This window comes from Heterodontus francisci, chromosome 23, assembly GCF_036365525.1.
Source record: "Heterodontus francisci isolate sHetFra1 chromosome 23, sHetFra1.hap1, whole genome shotgun sequence".
NCBI classification, from domain to species: domain Eukaryota; kingdom Metazoa; phylum Chordata; class Chondrichthyes; order Heterodontiformes; family Heterodontidae; genus Heterodontus; species Heterodontus francisci.
In genome coordinates, this window is record NC_090393.1 from 29,324,680 (window position 1) to 29,344,978 (window position 20,299).

Genomic DNA, 20,299 nt, shown 5'->3' on the forward strand with positions numbered 1-20,299 from the left:
CAAAGGAGGAAAATTATGCGTGGAGTCAGAGAAAATGGGTGAGATTCTAAACGAGTACTTTGCATCGGTATTCACCGAGGAGAGGGACATGACAGATGTTGAGGTTAGGGACAGATGTTTGATTACTCTAGGTCAAGTCGGCATAAGGAGGGAGGAAGTGTTGGGTATTCTAAAAGGCATTAAGGTGGACAAGTCCCCAGGTCCGGATGGGATCTATCCCAGGTTACTGAGGGAAGCGAGAGAGGAAATAGCTGGGGCCTTAACAGATATCTTTGCAGCATCCTTAAACACGGGTGAGGTCCCGGAGGACTGGAGAATGGCTAATGTTGTCCCCTTGTTTAAAGAAGGGGAGCAGGGATAATCCAGGTAATTATAGACCGGTGAGCCTGACGTCAGTGGTAGGGAAGCTGCTGGAGAAGATACTGAGGGATAGGATCTATTCCCATTTGGAAGAAAATGGGCTTATCAGTGATAGGCAACATGGTTTTGTGCAGGGAAGGTCATGTCTTACCAACTTAATAGAATTCTTTGAGGAAGTGACAAAGTTGATTGATGAGGGAAGGGCTGTAGATGTCATATACATGGACTTCAGTAAGGCGTTTGATAAGGTTCCCCATGGTAGGTTGATGGAGAAAGTGAAGGCGCATGGGGTCCAAGGTGTACTAGCTAGATGGATAAAGAACTGGCTGGGCAACAGGAGACAGAGTAGCAGTGGAAGGGAGTTTCTCAAAATGGAGACGTGTGACCAGTGGTGTTCCACAGGGATCCGTGCTGGGACCACTGTTGTTTGTGATATACATAAATGATTTGGAGGAAAGTATAGGTGGTCTGATTAGCAAGTTTGCAGACGACACTAAGATTGGTGGAGTAGCAGATACTGAAGGGGACTGTCAGAGAATACAGCAGAATATAAATAGATTGGAGAGTTGGGCAGAGAAATGGCACATGGAGTTCAATCAGGGCAAATGCGAGGTGATGCATTTTGGAAGATCCAATTCAAGAGTGAATTATACAGTAAATGGAAAAGTCCTGGGGAAAATTGATGTACAGAGAGATTTGGATGTTCAGGTCCATTGTTCCCTGAAGGTGGCAACGCAGGCCAATAGAGTGGTCAAGAAGGCATACGGCATGTTTTCCTTCATCGGACGGGGTATTGAGTACAAGAGTTGGCAGGGCATGTTACAGTTGTATAAGACTTTGGTTCGGCCACATTTGGAATACTGCGTGCAGTTCTGGTCGCCACATTACCAAAAGGATGTAGATGCTTTGGAGAGAGCGCAGAGGAGGTTCACCAGGATGTTGCCTGGTATGGAGGGCGCTAGCTATGAAGAGAGGTTGAGTAGATTAGGATTATTTTCATTAGAAAGCCGGAGGTTGAGGGGGGACCTGATTGAGGTGTACAAAATCATGAGAGGTATAGACAGGGTGGATAGCAAGAAACTTTTTCCCCTAGAGTGGGGGATTCAATTACTAGGGGTCACGAGTTCAAAGTGAGAGGGGAAAAGTTTAGGGGGGATATGCGTGGAAAGTTCTTTACGCAGAGGGTGGTGGGTGCCTGGAACGCGTTGCCAGCGGAGGTGGTAGACGCGGGCACGATAGCGTCTTTTAAGATGTATCTCGACAGATACATGAATGGGCAGGAAGCAAAGAGATACAGACCCTTAGAAAATAGGCGACATGTTTAGATAGAGGACCTGGATCGGCGCAGGCTTGGAGGGCCGAAGGGCCTGTTCCTGTGCTGTAATTTTCTTTGTTCAAGTGCTAGTGAGCATTGAAATAAAAGGACAGAGCAGATAAATGCGTGACTGGTGAGATGGTGCAGGTGGACGGGCGTTAGATTCTTTGGACGTCTGGTTCAGTTCTGGGGGAGGTAGGATCTATACAGTCCAGACAGATTGCACCTCAACAGAGCCAGGACCAATGTCCTCATGGGGGCAGTTTGCTAGTGCTGTTCGGGAGAGTTTAAACATGGTGGGGGGGCGGGGGGGGGGGGTAGAGAATGGGAACCAGAATGTAGCATTGGAAATGAGAAATGAGGAATGAGCAAGACCATACAATATTCCTCCATTTTAAATTCTATTCAAGCCTGACAAGCAGTTGAAATCACAGATAATAATCTATGCAAGGACCAGGTAGCTGAGGAAGAGCACATAGGTGAAAGAGCTCAGCGACAGAGCAGCAGAGCAGAGTGAACATGAGAATGAGCATAAGGGAGCAAGGTAAAAAAAACAAAACTATCGTCAGAACAAACAGGGTTAAGTATAACAGTAAGTGAACTGATGAGTATTAGCAGAGTATTTCTAGGAGGCATTAATTAAAATGAGCCATTTAAACAAAGTACTAACTAAATTCTAAAAGAGACAGTAGAGATTTGTTTCGATCATGGATGGGCAGCTGAAACCCGTTTTGTGAAATTCCTGCATCACGTGGGAAGTTCAGAACATTTCCAATGTCTTTGGGGACCACGTGTATAGGAAGTATCTCCAGCTTTTGAATTTGAGCTCAGGATTTCCCAGCCTGGAGGGGCAGCTGGAGTCACTGCCAAGCATCAGGAAGGATGAGAATTTCCTGGATCGTATGTCCCAGAAGGTGGTCACTTCACCAGCATTAAGAGTTTAGGATGGGAGATGGATGGCCATCCGGAAGAGTAGGAAGAAGCTGGAAGTGCAGGAGTCTTCGGGGTGTGTACCACTCTCAAGCTGGTACTCGGCATTGGAGAGGGATGACACCTTGAAGCAGTGCCAGACCATGGCAGCAATGGGCAAGGGGCTGCACAGGTGGGAAATGCAAAAAAAAAAAAAGTATAAATGTAGTCATTACAGGAGATTCCATAGTTATAGGGGCAGACAGGCATTTCTGTAACCATCATCATGAGGCTTGTATGGTGTGTAACCTCGCTGGGGCCAGGGTAAAGGACATCACTGAGAGGATGCAGAATATTCTGCAGGAGGATGGAGTGAGCCAGAAGTTGTCGTACATGTTGGTACCAACGACAAAGAGGACAGGTATTGATGTCCTGCAGTCAGATTTTCAGGAACTTGGGAGAAAGTTAAAAAGTAGGACATCGAAGGTAGCAATCTCTGGATTATTCCCAGTGCCACCTGCTAGCAAAAGTTGACATAGGAAGATAGGGAGGATCGAAGCATGGTTTGAAGCAAAGTGCAAGAGGGTTTCAGATTCTTGGGTCATTGGAATCTGTTCTGGGGCAAGAGGCACCTATTCAAAAAGAGACAGGTTGCACCACAACAGGGCTGGAACAAATGACCTCGTGGGGAGGTTCACTAATGTGGTTGGGGGAAGGTTTAAACTAAATTAGTAGGGGGATAGGCACCAGCAACCAGCATATAGAAGCAGAAACGAGAAATAAAGGTACATAAAAGGGAGAGTGTTGGATAATACTAGAAGTAGTACCATATTAGATAGGAGCAGACTATAAAGGACCAATACGAAGACACATTTAAAATGCAAGTATGTAAATGCACAAAGTGTACTGAATAAGGTTGATGAGCTACAAGCACAAATAGCCATGTGGGAGTATGAGGTAGTAGCAATAACAAAAATGTGGCTTAAAAATGGTGAGGACTGGCCATGTAATATTCAAAGTGTTCAGAAATAGGGTGACAGTACTGATTAGGGAAGTCATTGTAGTGTTAGAAAGAGGATGTCATTTGTTCCTTGAGGGGGCAAGGACAGAATCCATTTGGTTAGAATTACCCAAATATCAATTGGGATAGAAGATCAAGTGGGATAGAAGGGAAGGAAGAATCTTGTTGAAATGTGCAGGAGAACTTCCTTGACCACTATGTTCTCAGTCAAACTAGGAAGGAGGCATTGCTGGATCTTGTGCTGGGGAATGAGGTGGGACCAAGTACTGTGGGGGAACTCTTGGGCAAGAGTGATCATCATATAAAGTTTAGATTAGAAATAGAAAAGAGCAAGGAACAATCTAAAGTGGAACTTCTAAATTGGAAGAGGGCTAACTTCAAATGGGATGAGAGGGGATCTAGTCAGAGCAAAATGGAACCAAAGGTTGACAGGAAAAACAGTAATAGAACAAATGGGTGATCTTTAAAGGAGGAGCTGTTTCAAGTTCAGGCTACTTACACTCCAACAAGGCAAAAGGTAGGGAAACCAAAGCCAGGGCTCCTTGGATGACAGGGGAAATAGAGAATATGAAACCAAAAAAAAGTGCATCATGCACATCAGGTGAATTTATCAAGCAGGAACCAGGCCAAATACAATAAGTTGAGAGGGGAAGTGAAGAGGAAAATAAGATTGGCAAAGGAGGAACCTAAAAATGTTCTACCAGCATGTAAAGAGCAAGCGAGTAGCACATAGTGGGATGGGTCCTATTAGGGACAAAGAGGTTGTTGATATATATAATACTTAATGAGTACTTTGCATCAGTCTTTGTCAAAGAAGAGGATGCTGACAAAGTATTAGAAGCAGAGATGGTAGAGATAATGGATAGGGTCAAAATTAATGGTATGTGTAATGTGTTCTTTTATGTTGTCTGATGCAATATAAATAAAAGGCGTGGAGTCCAGTTGATTGAAGATCTCAAACAGGTTTATTACAGCCAAACTATTATATAGTACAGAGCTAACTATTTACAGAACCCTTACTCTGGGTGTTACAGTTGCAGAGTGACTCTGGCTTTGAGTCACATGACTGCATCCTGGTACTTATCTTTTTAAGATCTTGGTATACTAATGAGCTATCACTCTGAAAGACAATCATACAACAGTATGGATGTACTTGAAAGTCTGACTATGCTTAAAGAGCAGCTAAGTCGCTTGATCCAGATGGCCTGCATCCCAGGTTGCTAAAGGAAGTGGAGGTGAAGCTAGAGGAAAGGCTTGCTATAATCTTCCATTCTTGTCTAGATATGGGGGAGGTGTCAGAGGGTTGGAGTGTGGAAAGTGTGAAACTTCAAGAAAGGGTGTAAAGGTCATTCCTAGTAACTACAAGCTGGTCAGTTTAACATCAGTGGTGGGTAAGGTTTTAGAAACAATAAATCAGGGGGGAAAAAATTAGCAGACACTTGGAGAAGTCCAAGTTAATTGAGAACCAGCACGGAATTGTAAAAGGCACATCATACTTGACTAACCTAATTGAATTTTTGATGAAGTAATCGAGAAGGCTGATGAAGGGAATGCAACTGATGTTGTCTATATAGATTTTAAGAAAACGACTGAAAGCACCACATAAAAGTCACTGAAAGCTAACATCCAGGTGCAGCAAGCAATTTAGGAAGGCTAATGGTATGTTAGCCTTTATCGCAAGAGGATTTGAGTACAGGAGCAGTGAAGTCTTGCTTCAAATTGTATACAACCTTGGTTAGATTACACCTGGAGTAATGTGTGCAGTTTTGGTCCCCTTACCTTAGGAAGGATATTATTGCCATAGAGGGAGTGCAACAAAGGTTCACCAGATGGCAGGACTATCCTATGAAGAGAGATTGGGGAAACTGGGCCTGTATTCTCTAGAGTTTCGAAGAATGAGAGGTGATCTCATTGAAACCTACAAAATAATTAAAAAGGGACAGACAGGGTAAATGCAGGTAAGATGCTTCCCCTGGTTGGGGAGTCTACAACCAGGAGATCCAATTTCAAAATAAGGGGAAAGCCACTTAGGACAGAGATGAGGAGAAATTTCTTTACTCAGAGGGTTGTGAATCTTTGGAATTCTCTACCCCAGAGGCTGGGGAAGCTCAGTCATTGAGTATGTTTAAAGCAGAGGTTGACAGATTTCTAAATACAAATGACAAAGGGATATGGGGATAGTGTGTGGGGAAAAAGGCATTGAAGTGGATGATCAGCCATGATTGCATTGAATGGCGGAGCAGGCTCGATGGGCTGAATTGCCTACTCCTGCTCCGATGTTCCGATGTTAACAAAATTGAGGCTCATAGAATAGGAGGGTCAGTGTCAGCTTGGATAAAATATTGGCTTAAGGACAGAAAACAGCAAGTCATGGTAAATAAAAGCAAAATACTGTGGATGCTGGAAATCTGAAATAAAAACAAGAAATATTGGAACCACTCAACAGGTCTGAGATTTAACGTTTCGGGTCAGTGACCCTTCTTCGGAACGGAGTCCCGAAACGTTAACTGCTGCTCTTTCCACAGATACTGCCAGACCTGCTGAGTGGTTCCAGCATTTCTTGTTTTTAAGTCATGGTAAATGGCTGATTTTCAGACAGGAGGATGGTAGACACTGGTGTTCCCCAAGGGTCAATGCCAGGGCCACTGCTTTTCTGATATACATAAATGATTTGGATATTGGAACAAAGAGTAAAATTTCAAAATGTGATGACACCAAACTTGGAGGTGTGGCAGACAGGGAGGATGATACCAACAATTGCAACAGGACATAGATAGTAGGCTAGCAGAAGACAAGTGGCAGATGGAATTTAATACAGAGAAGTATGAGTGATGCATTTTGGCAGAAGGGATAGGAAGAGGCAATGCAGACTTAATGGAACAATTCTAAAGAGGGTGTGGGGACAGACGGACCTGGTGCTTCATCTGCATAGATCTTTGAAGGTGGCAGGACACATTGAGAGTAGTTAGCTAAGTATATGGGATCTTGGGCTTCATAAAGAGAGGTATTGAGTACAAAAGAAGGGAAGTAATGCTGAACTTTTTTTTAAAGCTCTGGTTAGGCCACAACTAGAGTACGGTGTCCAGTTCTGAACACCACACTTTCGGAAGGATGTGAGGGTCCTTGAGAAGGTGAAGAGATTTACCAGAATGGTTCCAGAAATGAGGGTTAGGGTGGAGAAATAGGGGTTGTTCTCCTTGGAGCAAAGGAGATTGAGGGGAGATTTGATAGAGCTGTACAAAATTCTAACAGGTTTAGATAAAGGTAGAAAAAGAAAAGCTGTTACCATTAGCTGATGGTACAAGGGCTAGGGGACTCAGATTTAAGGTTTTGGGCAAAAGATGCAGGGAGGATGTGAGGAAGAACATTGTTCCACAGTGAGTGGCAATGACCTGGAATTCACCGCCTATGAGGTTAGTGGAAGCTGAGACGATCAATGACTTCAAAAGGAAATCAGATGGGCACATGAGGGAAATAAAGTTACAGAGCTACTGGGATAGAGCAGGGGAAATGGGACAGAGTGGATTGCTCTACAGAGAGTCAGCGTGGACTTGATAGGCTGAATGGCCTCATTCTGCAGCATAATGACTGATATTAGTAGCACAGGAGCCATGTGATGCCAGGATTTGACCATTAGCAAACTAGCATCAATTGCTTGTCAAGGAAATCTGCTCCATTTATTGACAGCACTACAGGTATTTACTTTTCTTCCCATTCTTGTTTTTTGTTCTCAATGTACTGGTGCCATACAGAACAGTTAATACAATTTGTAAACTTTAAATATGCACATTTGGTATGTGGCAGTTATATTGAACACTTGCACTAAGATGCCACCCAGTGTTTCATGCTAACAGTCTGTGTTTTGGGTGCCCGTTTGACATGTCAGCATTGGCTGACAAAAATCAGTGCAGACCAAACCCTCTAAAATCATTACTGCCACTTCTGCCTTTCCCAATAAACTGTTCCTACCCAAAACCTGATGCTAATAGGCCAGACTGAGAGCCTTCTCACTCAGCATTACTAACAGCAGCAATCCCAGTCTGCATCCTGGAGGAACAGAAACTTCTGGATCCTCTTGTGCATCCCCAAATCCCTTTGTCCAACTATTGGTGACTGTGCCTTCAGTATCTAGGTCAGAAGCTCTGGAATTCCCTCTCTAAAGTTCCACCTTAAAAACCCTCTTTCAAACCCAAATCTTTGATCGAGCTTTTAGTCACCCCTCCCAATGTCTCCCAGTTGTGGCAATTGTTGACCAATTACGTTTTCCTAGATTAAAAGGTGCTACATAAATGCAAGCTGTTGTTGTAACCAGAATGCATCAGTATAAATGTAAAAAGAGCTTGCCCCAAGAAATGAACCACTACATTTACACCTTTAAGATTCAGATTCCCCCTGCAAGTTTTAATATTATTTGTTTTCACTAATGAGGGAAGGAATGGTGGATATAATCTAGTTACATTACAAATCTATGTAGCTAGATGCCTACACACATCATAATTTGAGCCATTCTTGAAGTGTCAGCTTTTTAGGGAACTGGGTCAATTTGTCTGAAGGTTTTGCTATTTCTCCAGCCTGGCATGTATGTCTATAAACTTAGAAATTAACAGAGTGCTGAGGCAACAGCTGTGGGAATGTGAACCCTTATCTGTAATCCGGAAAAGAGCCAAAGGAGTTGAGCAAGTGATGGACTAATAATTGTATTTGAACTGCATTCACAATGACATAGCTGCAACGCAGAATAATTAAGTGCCTCAGACAGAGTCCCATGTGGCCCAAGGGACACCACCAAAATGTAGCCGTGAACCCCAAGTAAGTAAATGACGATCAGTATAAAGAAACTGTACAAAGAAATTACATTTCCCAATCAATCATCGATGACACCTGTATTACCCTAATTGGCAAGAAATCAGAATTTTTGTTGCTTGGTAAAAACCAAATGTTAAAATTTCTCTGCTCAGTCATTCAACATAACTGACAACAGCTGGAACAAGACAATTCTCTACCTGATTGACTCCAAAGCATGTACACTAGCAATATTTGCACAATACGTTGTATTTTTAAGCGGAATCGATGGTACCTTTGTCGCTTAAACTCCTCACACCTCGTGTGGAATGAAACCAGTTAATGTGGATCGAAGGAGTAGTTGTTATGTGCATCAGAAAGACATCAGCCTGAATTTTATGGTTAAAACACCAGCGAGGCCATCAGCACGATGAGCAAATCAAAACAGCAACTTCCAGCAACCACACATGTGCAGTTAAATGCAGAAATCAGGAAGCTGCTGCCCACGTTGCCCTGGTCCTTCAGAAGCTTCGCCATACTGGTATCTCGCCAAGAGACCCGGAATTCAAATGCAGGCAATGCCACGTAGTTCGGGCATTTCCATGATGGATACCCACTACACTTGTGGGAAAAGTTAGAGCTTGTCCATTCAAACGTAAGTGATTGTTTTTTTGAGGCTTAATTTTGAAATCTTAATTACTGGCAAATGATGTCCCTGGCACTGAAAATTCATTTTTTCAAATATGGAGTCTCATTCCTTCAGATTTTAATTATTGCTGGAGATTTAAGAAGTAATTTTCTTGCAGTCACTTATCTCAATTCCTTCTTTCCTTTTCTTTTTGTACTCAATTTGACATCGACACTTCCTGGTTTAGACTCTACACTGCTCAATGATTCTTCAATCTGATTGGTTAAGGAGACACAAATGTTGTTGGCCCTGTACACAGGTCCCAGAGAGCACTGCGCTGTTTAGCATTTCTAATTACGACAGCAACTAGTGCAGGAGTTCCCAAACTGTGGCACTCATGGGAAATTGTCTAAGGGCAGAACCTCTCACGCGCCATCTCCGCTTACGCTCTCTTGTTCACGAAATGGGAGAAAACAATGACTTATTATGATTTGCATTAAGAGCCGTAGACTCTCAGCATTGATAGTACTATGGGCAGTAAAAGGATATTCAGGGATTACTGGCAGCATTTGATCAGGTTTAAACTTTTTGGTAAGTTGAGCTGCCACTTGCTTTGTTAAGGTAGTTTAAAATTAAAAGAAAGACTTACAATTAAAAAGATTACCGAGACCACTGCTGACCAGACATTACAGGAGATGATGGAGGCGGTTGTACAGGAAATGTACTGCAATATTCCTCGTGTTCATATGCTCAGCATTTCTTTTTTAAATTTGCTTCTTGTTGCCCAAGATTTTCTGCTTTATAGTGCCATTTCCCTCATATTTCAAGGTGCTAGATCTGACTTTTATACTTTTTTTTTTGGAGAGGAATTCAAATAATTTTATGTTTTGAAAACAGTTATTTTGCGAAAAGCTTGACTTATTTTCACCAACTTCACAGGTTGATGGTTTCTTTGTAAAATTGACGATTTTTAAGTTTGCACCAATCCCAATTTAATTCAGAAACGCATAACTTGACTAAGAAACACAGCGTCATTAAAAATGAAATGTTTTAATCTAAAATATTCAAAGCAACTGCGTAAGCAATCCCATTTGTAGATGTGGTTGATGTTAAGTGCAATCGGATGCATTAAAAATAATGCATCTGGAGGAAAAGTTCATTTAAAAAGTACGTGCAAACTATGGCACATCCACAATAGTTAGAAGCCCAAATGACAACAGTGCTGAGAATTGCATTTACTAAAACCAGCGTGGGGCAAGTTTGCTTCTGTGAAAAATCCCTCCCCAATCTTGAACTTCACAGTATCAAGATGTTTCTGGAAAATATCAAGTAGGAAGGAATGATCAAAATTAGAGTGGTGCCTTAATTATTAATAGTAGATTCAGGCTAAACTGACAGGTCTGTAATCTTTGATTTAGGTGAAACTGGCAGGAGGCGCCCATTCTGTACCCAGTGAAATGCAAACAGCCGAGTCCTACCGTCTCAAATTTTTCTGCAGTACCCATGCTACAGACTTGTCAATAAAACAAAGAGAGGAGGAACCTCCTGGACATCTCAACAGATGGCTGTATTTTGACTCCAAATGTGAGCAGAGTTCCTTGAATTGTCAGGCAGGGCCACCAAGGTTTTGGCACAAAAACAAGAAATGCTGGAACCACTCAGCAGGTCTGGCAGCATCTGTGGAAAGAGAAGCAGAGTTAACGTTTCGGGTCAGTGACCCTTCTTCGGAACTGAACTAACTCTGCTTCTCTTTCCACAGATGCTGCCAGACCTGCTGAGCGGTTCCAGCATTTCTTGTTTTTATTGCAGATTTCCAGCATCCGCAGTATTTTGCTTTTATTTTAAGGTTTTGGCATAGTTTGCTACCACTTGCCTGCATGAAAGTGGATTTTCACTCACTGGGATGAAATCAGTGCCTTTGTGTAGAAAACAACTTATGACTCAAACTATCACTCCCGTACTTGAAACAACTAACTTTATCTGGCACATTAATGGCAAGTAGTACGATTAGACCATTGTTTAAGTTGTAGATATGTATTATAATTAGTACATTTTTTACAAAAGCTTGGGCATTCAAGAGTTTAAAATATTTAATATTTGTACTGGTAGGGGTACACAGTAGGTAAAATTTGGAAACCTCTGTTCTCGTGCAAAAGGGTATAGAAAGTCTGTGGCAAGTGTAATTAGAGCCATTCCTTCACCTTTGATGGCAAGATCCAGGCCACCTGATCAGTGTTGCTGATGCAATAACGATTCACAGAAATCTGTGCTTAGTCCATGAATCACCACGAGGTGATCCCATGCACATATTCTTCAGGAAGTACCATGGTATGGGAAACCGGAAATCAGAAATCCACTACAGAAGTTTTTGTAAAATAGAAACAAAAAAGCACAAATCTTCCATGAAATTGTTGCTGTAACTACAGCCAAGAGGTTTTTGAGAGTCCACCACAATCAGACAGCTAATTGCAAGCTCTTTGAACAAAGCATAAACTCTGGAGCAGCCCAGTAATTACTGCAGCACTGAGCTCTGCACCCCAGACAGGCTGTAGTCGAGTCATTTATCAATGCTTTGCTATCTCAACAGGTTCTGACAAGTTACAATAAGAACAGGAATAGGCCATTTAGCCTCTCAGGTCTGCTCCACCGTTCAATTAGAGCATGGCAACCCAACTCCCTATGCCCGCCTTTGCCCATATTCCTTATTCCTTTTCATATGATCCCTCTCTAATGCTTCCATAGTTAGTTCCCTCTTGAATTACTTAATTTGTGATGGACTAGCTAACTTATCCATTGACAATCTGTCCATTAACATGGGGGTGCATTTCCCACAAGCTCTGCCTTCTTCCACATAACGTCCTTCATTAGTTACACAACCTTATCCAATCTTTTGGATTCATCAACTTCAGATAGCATCCCATCAGTTCACACAATCTCCATTCTTTTCGCAACATACTGGTTGAATGAACATATCCTGACCTCACTCACACCCTTCAAATGGCAAGGAAAATTTCACTGCTCAATTTGTCAACACCACAGTCTGTCTATGTCTTTCTCTTCATTTCCCTTTAAGAGCTTTTCAAAAAAATTTTTTAAAGTACAAATCAATCCAAGACTTAAAGACTGTTTCCATATCTGTAAAGGCTTTTCTAGCAACTCTCTTGCACTCTCAGACAGTATACAAGTCAAATGGTCAATAAAAATTCCTCAATTACTGTGAAGCTGCATCATTTTATTTTATATGTTTTAATAGTTGGTGACATACTGTAAAATCTAGGGTGATTAATTTTTGGGCACCAATTGTAAAAGAAACCTTACAAATTTCAGTGACATTTAATTCCTCCATATATTCAGAACATCAAACAATGAGTGTGCACCACATACACATCTGTTAACCCATACAAAGAGCACTGTTTAAAAAAATATTCAATGCTAGCTCCAAGTGCTCTCATAAGATTTAGTTTGTATAATTTACCCGACTGCGCAAATACTTTTCTTAAAAAGACACAAATTCCTACTGATGTGCTGATTCATTGGAGCTAGCAATTCTCCAGTACCTTACCCAGCCGGTCAACAGTGAGGCTGGATAGAGAATGCCAGCAGAACATTCAATCAAGAAGCAGACCACAGCCAATAGCAATCTTGTTCTCATTTTGTCCATACCTGCACACTTTCCAACAGAGTCAACAGATAGTCATCAGGGACAGGAACCCTGACTGAGTTTTCCCCATTCAAAGAACAAAGAACAGTACAGCACAGGAACAGGCCATTCGGCCCTCCAAGCCTGCGCCGATCTTGATGCCTGTCTAAACTAAAACCTTCTGCACTTCCAGGGACCCTATCCCTCTATTCCTATCCTATTCATGTATTTGTCAAGATGCCTCTTAAACGTCGCTATCGTACCTGCTTCCACCACCTCCCCCGGCAGCAAGTTCCAGGCACTCACCACCCTCTGTATAAAGAACTTGCCTCGCACATCCCCTCTAAACTTTGCCCCTCGCACCTTAAACCTATGTCCCCTAGTAACTGACGCTTCCACCCTGGGAAAAAGCTTCTGACTATCCACTCTGTCCATGCTGCTCATAACTTTGTAAACCTCTATCATGAACACCTCCGTCGTTCCAGTGAAAACAACCCGAGTTTATCCAAACTCTCCTCATAGCCAATGCCCTCCAGACCAGGCAACATCCTGGTAAACCTCTTCTGTACCCTCTCCAAAGCCTCCACGTCCCTCTGGTAGTGTGGCGACCAGAATTGCACGCAATATTCCAAGTGTGGCCTAACTTAAGTTCTGTACAGCTGCAGCATGACTTGCCAATTTTTATACTCTATGCCCCGACCGATGAAGGCAAGCATGCCGTATGCCTTCTTGACTACCTTATCCACGTGTGTTGCCACTTTCAGTGACCTGTGGACCTGTACGCCCAGATCTCTCTGCCTGTCAATACTCCTAAGGGTTCTGCCATTTACTGTATACTTCCCACCTGTATTAGATCTTCCAAAATGCATTATCTCACATTTGTCCGGATTAAACTCCATCTGCCATTTCTCCGCCCAAGTCTCCAACCGATCTATATCCTGCTGTATCCTGACAATCCTCATCACTATCCGCAACTCCACCAAGCTGTGTCGTCCGCAAATTTACTAATCAGACCAGCTACATTTTCCTCCAAATCATTTATATATAATACAAACAGCAAAGGTCCCAGCACTGATCCCTGCGGAACACCACTAGTCACAGCCCTCCATTCAGAAAAGCACCCTTCCACTGCTACCCTCTGTCTTCTATGACTGAGCCAGTTCAGTATCCATCTTGCCAGCTCACCTCTGATCCCATGTGACTTCAGCTTTTGTACCAGTCTGCCATGAGGGACCTTGTCAAAAGGCTTTACTGAAGTCCATATAGACAACATCCACTGCCCTTCCTTCACCAATCATCTTCGCCACTTCACAACGTCCCCTTCACAAAACTATGCTGCCGCTCGCTAATAAGTTCATTTGTTTCCAAATGGGAGTAAATTCCTAGCACAAATGGTAGGAATACCAGTTACGAGTTGCTCTATCTGCTGCTCTGTCTGAGAGCAGGGATTGGAGTTGGCATCTTCTGGGTTCTACTGCTCTGCAATACATCAGACAGTACCTTGACATGAGGCCATCAGAAAAACTAAATTTCCTTTTCTTTAAAAGCAGACTCCCCTTTCGGCACTAAGTCCTATGTTCCTATGTACCCAAATGCCCATTTCTGTGAAGTATTGAAACTTAAACCACCCAATCCTCCAAATAAGAGCTGTACTGACTGGGAAGATGAGCAACAGGAAGTCTCAGTAGAAAGAAATTAATCTAAACTGGAGTCAGAGTTTCTCCTCACCTGTTCAGAGTTTTTTGGGTTAATGTTACTTTTTGAGGTATTTAAATATTATCAAATACAATTTTATGTTTTAAAAAAAAAATCACATAACATACATCTGGTTTTTACACAGATTTTCCAATGTAAAACCATGCATGTTCCATGAAGGAAATTCCAATGATTTAAGATCAGCACACATGACCCAACAGCTCATCTAACTATTATGCCAGAACTTTCACCATTGAAATCGCAGCTCATTTTTAAATGCTCATTCCAATGATGATTATCTGGAGCATGTCAGTTCTGTAACTTCACAAACAGTTGCATATCACTGCATATTTTTGAAAGATTCAAGACTATTTGATAATTTATTTGAACTGAAGTAGTCAGTAATAATAAAGTTGATATACTAACTAGCACATTAACTGGGTGAATACCTGGCCAGGAACAGGATTGTTCAATCGATAAATTAAAGTTGGACGCTACGTGGAACATGATGGATCTTAAGTTATTGGCACCTCAGAAATGTTTCAGCAAGGTAGAAAAAAGTCAGTTTGCAGATGAATAATGCAGCATTTAAAATTAGATACTCTAGCTTTTCCTCAATTCATTTTAGGGACCAGGGAGAAACGCTGCGGAATTTTTCCTTGGGAGATTAAACACATTCCAAAGTTACACGCAGTCCCAAGAAAGAACAAGCTTGATTGACAAAGTGAACTTTTCTCTTCTTAGTCGGAAAAGATTTAAGAATGGTAAAAAAGGATTTTACTGAAACAAAAATGTGTTAAGTATTTTAATGAAATGAGTGTTTCAGATTGACTTTTAAGATAGAGAAATCAACTTAAACTCTATACTTAATATAGTGGTGAAGGGCTGAATTTTGCCAGCCCTGCAAGTGGCAGGCTTGGAGGCGGGGGCCAGAAAAATAGCGGGCATCTACGTCAGGACGGCTCCCCAAAGCATTTCCACCAGTGGGGAACTTTCCCAGGAGTACTTGGGAAGCAGGTTGGCTGCCTGCTCCACGGAGGCAGGCAGCCAATTTGCATTATTAAGATCCCAATTAGGGACAATTTTGCAGCTCTTCCCGTCCATTTACAGAAGGTGGAGAAGCCCTCTGCCATGTGGAGGCTGCCAGATCAAGGGAACCAGAAGCTCCATGTTGCAACGAGGGGACTGCGCTTAAAAAAAAAGACGACCACAGTCATGGCTGAGATCAAACTGCTAGACTTACCTGACTGGATCCTGGTTTTTCTATTTCATAATGTGCAGCACAGTGGGGGCACCTCCATGTTGAGCCGCCCTCATGGTCCCCACCCCGCTTCAGCATCACCCACCGCTCCTTGTGGAGCTGCCAAGGCTCCAGAACTGGTAGCCCTATGGTTGCTGCCGGAAGCATTGAGAGCCCACCCACTGTCCTTAATAAGACAGCAAGCCTGGAGACAGCCAATTAGAAGGCCGCCATAATGGTCACCTCCAGGAAGGTTGCTCCGTCAGTCTCACTTCTGCAAGTGTGGCTTGGGACCCCCCCCATTCAGTTCTGGCATTAGGGTTGCAAATTCCTGCCTCAAGTGTCAGTTTAGCTCACTGGCAGCACCCACACCTCAGCAGAAAAGGCATGGGTTTAAGTCCAATTTTAGGACTCGAGCATATAATCAGGCTGGCACTTCAGTACCACATTGTGGGCTACTTCATTGTTGGAGGTGTCATCTTTCTGATAAGACATTAAACTGAGACCTCGTCTGCCCATTCAGGTAAACATAAAAGATCCCATGTCACCCTGAAGAGCAGGGGGTTCTCCTAATGTCAAACATCATCATCAAAACAGTTTAACTGGTTATTCATCTCACTGGGACCTCACAGTGTTTGAAATTGGGTGTAATGTTGGTCTACAAAATGACAAGTGACTACACTTCAGAAAGTAATTGACTATACGAAGCACTTTGCCATGCACTTAGGTGCTATCATGCAAATATTTCTCTGTACTTTATTTTAAATGCAATTGTTAACCCATTTAAAATAGGTTAACAAATGAATTTAAAACAGAACATACAGCAACACGTTAACCAAAGTCCTGAATTAGAAAATTAAACACAAATGTTTAGGATAGGTTAATAAGCTTGTTAAAGTAATGCACAGAGAGACTCAACCAACTAATACTAAATATTGCACAGGGGAAATTAAATCCTTAGTTGTTTAGGACAAGAGTTTAATTGCCATCTGTGATAAAATATCCGACTGCATGAATACCAGTGCTACAGCATTTCAACAGAGGCAACAAACTGAAAGTCAACATTGTAGAGAGAGGTGCTTCTTGTATTAATAAATTGAAGCAAAATAACTTTGTACCTTTAAATCCCTCCTCATCTAATACAAGTGTGTAGTCATCAGGCATTTCAGTCAGGCTAAAAAACTTACACCTGTGGAAGCAAGAACAAAATAGGGTTATCAGCATAACACAGTGCAAGCAATACACAATTCAGGATACTTCCCCAGCTGAATGGAGAAAAATGGATACTGATTCATCACAATTATGAAGTTAATTTAATTAAGCCAAATTAGCACCAAGAATGCTTAGGCAGTGGGAAACCTCTCCAAATCAACTTTTTTTTTTATAAACAGAGTTTTCTGTTTCTGCAATAGAGCGAAATTATCATTCTGCATATCAGCTGATTCAAATTCTAAAGTTATATCTTGTGTCTAAGGTCACTCCATAATCACTGTCCAACTACAGTATTACGTGGCATCCTATTCTTTTAAGAGTTAACAGTATAACACACACTTTAACTAACACATACACCACCATCACCCTCCCCACGCAGCCACCCCTCCAACACCACTCCGTCAAGCAGGCAATGATTCTGGAACTTGCACCAAGAAGCACTTCAGTGAAAATGCGACAAGTGCACTTCATTCTAACAGAATTACCAGTACAAAACTGAACTCAAACAAAACTTTGAGAATGGTACGAGTTGATAGTGGACCAATCTTGCCAAGTGTTGGTTTCAATTTCAAATTATCCCAGTTTGGAATATTTGCAATAAAATGTCTTAAATTTCCTTTTAAAAGCCATCATCAATTGTTACCTTCTAAACTAATTTAAAAGTCAGTGGTAATATCACATTATTGTGAAGTTTTACGCTTAATTGTGTTATCAGGGCACTTTCGTAAAACAACCCTTAGGTTTAAATAGACAATACTCAGATTTGTGTCATTTTTAAAAACATTGAATACTTTGCCTCAGCCTCTAAAACATGCCCGTCTCAGTCCATCTGCTGCTGAACTCCCATCCATGCATTGGTTACCTCCAGATGCAACTATTCCAATGTTTTCCTGGCCAGGCTACCATTTTCCACCCTTCCAAAACTCCAGCTCATCCAAAACTCTGCTGTCCATATCCCAACTTGCAAAGGCCCATTCACACACTTTACCGGTGTTCAAACTACAATGGCTCCCGGCCAGCCTACCAACGTTACGATTTTAAAATTCACATCCTCATGTTCGACGCCCTCCATGGTCTTCCCCCTCCCTATCTCTGCCTGGTTTCCCAGGTACTGATGTAACCCTCCAACTCTGGCCTCTTATGCATCCCCCAGTTCCTTTGTCTCACCATTGGCGACCATGCCTTCAGCTGCCGAGGCCCTAACCTCTAGAATTCCATTCCTAACCCTCTCCGCCTCATTCTCCTCTGGCAGCTTTCTTCGAGGTTAGTGGCAAATGCCATCTCTTCACCGCTGACCACAACATCCAGGGCAATAACTGGCACTTATATCATGAATGTTAGCTGGTACTGAATCTCAAGCAAGAGCAACTACACTATATCTCAGCAGGAATTGCTCATGAAAATATTATAAAATCCCATTTCTGACGGATCATTCATCTGCAGAAGTTATTTCACTAAATATTTTATCCAAGATAATGATTCAAACTGTTGTCTTCTAAAGTCACAGTGGAGTCGGGTGTTTCTACAGAAGACTTGAAAAGTGTCCTTTTACAGTCTGATTTTAAAACTGCTGTCAATATGCAAGTGTTATTTCATAACATTTACAATACGTGAACTTACAGGAATTCATATTAACATAAAATTTGAAAGTGTTTTTATTGCATAATTAGACAAGCATTTCTACTAGCCTGCCATAGCTGGCTGTTTGCAGGTAGGTGTGGGCTTGGCAGGCTGCTCTGGAATATATATTTGCCAGCCACAGTCTGGCCTGTTCCAGAGGTACTGGGTGGTGCACTGATGTAATACTTAGCCTATCACATCCATTATTTCAAATGACATGAGAAACTAGGTAGACGGTGCAGAATTATGGGATTAAGGCATCGACAGACTAAAAGTATGGCACCAATGTAAGTATGTTTGAGTCAGCAACAGCTTGTACTTGTATAGTGCCATTAACATAATAAATGGTCCCCAAGTGTTTCCCAGGGCCATGATAAAACATGAAAATAAATGGCTGTAACTGCTATTCATAAACTGACCACATTGACTCACCCTTGATGTTTGTCTCCACGAATATACAAGTGCTAAAGCAAAAACATTTAACAGTGTTAAAAATACACTGTCCAGTAGAGATCAGAAGGTAGTAAGTAACACTAAAACTTGTAACGCATTTGCCTAAAGTACCATCTTCACTGACTAAACTGGTGTCAAGGGAATCTGGCCATTTCTAATAGCTGCTCTATGCTCCAGTTCTGCTTGCATTTTATTCCTTCCTTCCTCTAGGGTCGCTATCTTGTTTAGACACAGGAGATCAGCTGGGTATGGCTGAAAATTTTATTTTATCACCAGAATAGCTTCATTATGCTTTGCTACAATTATTAAATAAACAGACTGATACTAAGTAATCTGCTGTATAATTCCCTTCATTGTTCCTACATGATTAGAACTACAGAATATGAACAGAACAAAATTAATACAATAGCATCTTTAACAGTAAACAAGGCAGACTTTACCTAGAACTAATGAACAAACTGTTCCATCAGGCTAGTGGCTGAGTTTTTACAGCAAGAATCAAAAATTTTAAATAACTAGCATCTTTCCTTCGCCAAATGTCTCTGCAGTAGTATTGTTACTGAAGAGTTCCTATTGATGTGTTAAGACCGAGTCGGGAGGAGTGCACTGTTTTTCTAGTTCCACTTCTCCACAGATCACATCAGTTTTTTTCCCAGTTATTGATACATTCATAGACTCTATTTTTATCCCAGAATTGAGTAGACCAACCAGGTTTCTTTAACAAACAAAATCAGATTATAAAATGAGACATAACCGCAATGAAGCAAAGCATTAACACACAGATTGAAATATAAAAGTTACCTTTTTAACTTTAGCCACACGCACGCACACACGCAAACCAAAAAAAAATTAACTCTTTAGAGCTCTATTACAAAAAAAAATACTTTGGCCAAATACTTGCCAATTCCTGAAAAAAAAAGGGAAGTTACGGAAAAATGTCAGATGTCCTTTGTTGTGGTTTGGTGCCCCAAATACACATGGACAGCTGTAACTGGGATCTTCCTAGAACAGTTCTTGTCTGCTGACGTTGAAGATGAGTTTGGGCACGCTTTCCAGGAAAAATGCAGCAAGAGGGGTTTCGGGCAGTTTCTTACACTTGCTTCGCAGTGTTTTTTTAAAGAGATGGAATAAGCTGAGTTGGGGTTTGCTCCCTTGACAAGTTTTCACCAACTGTCTTTTTAAAACTGTCCATATCCCAACTCACTGTCCAAAGCAAAACCAAAAATAATGTCACAAGAGTCAAGCCTCCTGACGCCTATAAATCTTGATCGGTCACTTCTTTGTAAACATCCTTCCCCAAGTCAAAAAGCCCCTGCTGGGTAATTATCTGAAGACAGGTGCCTTCCAGTAAGGGCTTGTTTTCAGCACTCCTTGATTCTTCCTGTAATTGCTTGTTTTCAATCACAGTCCAAAAGACTTGACCC

General features: G+C 41.8%; 1 protein-coding gene across 1 annotated transcript in view; it reads right to left on the reverse strand.

Annotated features, from left to right (window-relative positions):
* The window catches only part of LOC137382915 (cytosolic arginine sensor for mTORC1 subunit 2-like), a 70,149-nt gene that overhangs the window by 41,289 nt on the left and 8,561 nt on the right, over positions 1 to 20,299 (reverse strand). The window contains exon 2 of the mRNA XM_068055492.1: positions 16,709 to 16,779. Within this exon, the coding sequence (XP_067911593.1) occupies positions 16,709 to 16,779 (71 nt within the window). The remainder of the gene's footprint in view (positions 1 to 16,708; positions 16,780 to 20,299) is intronic.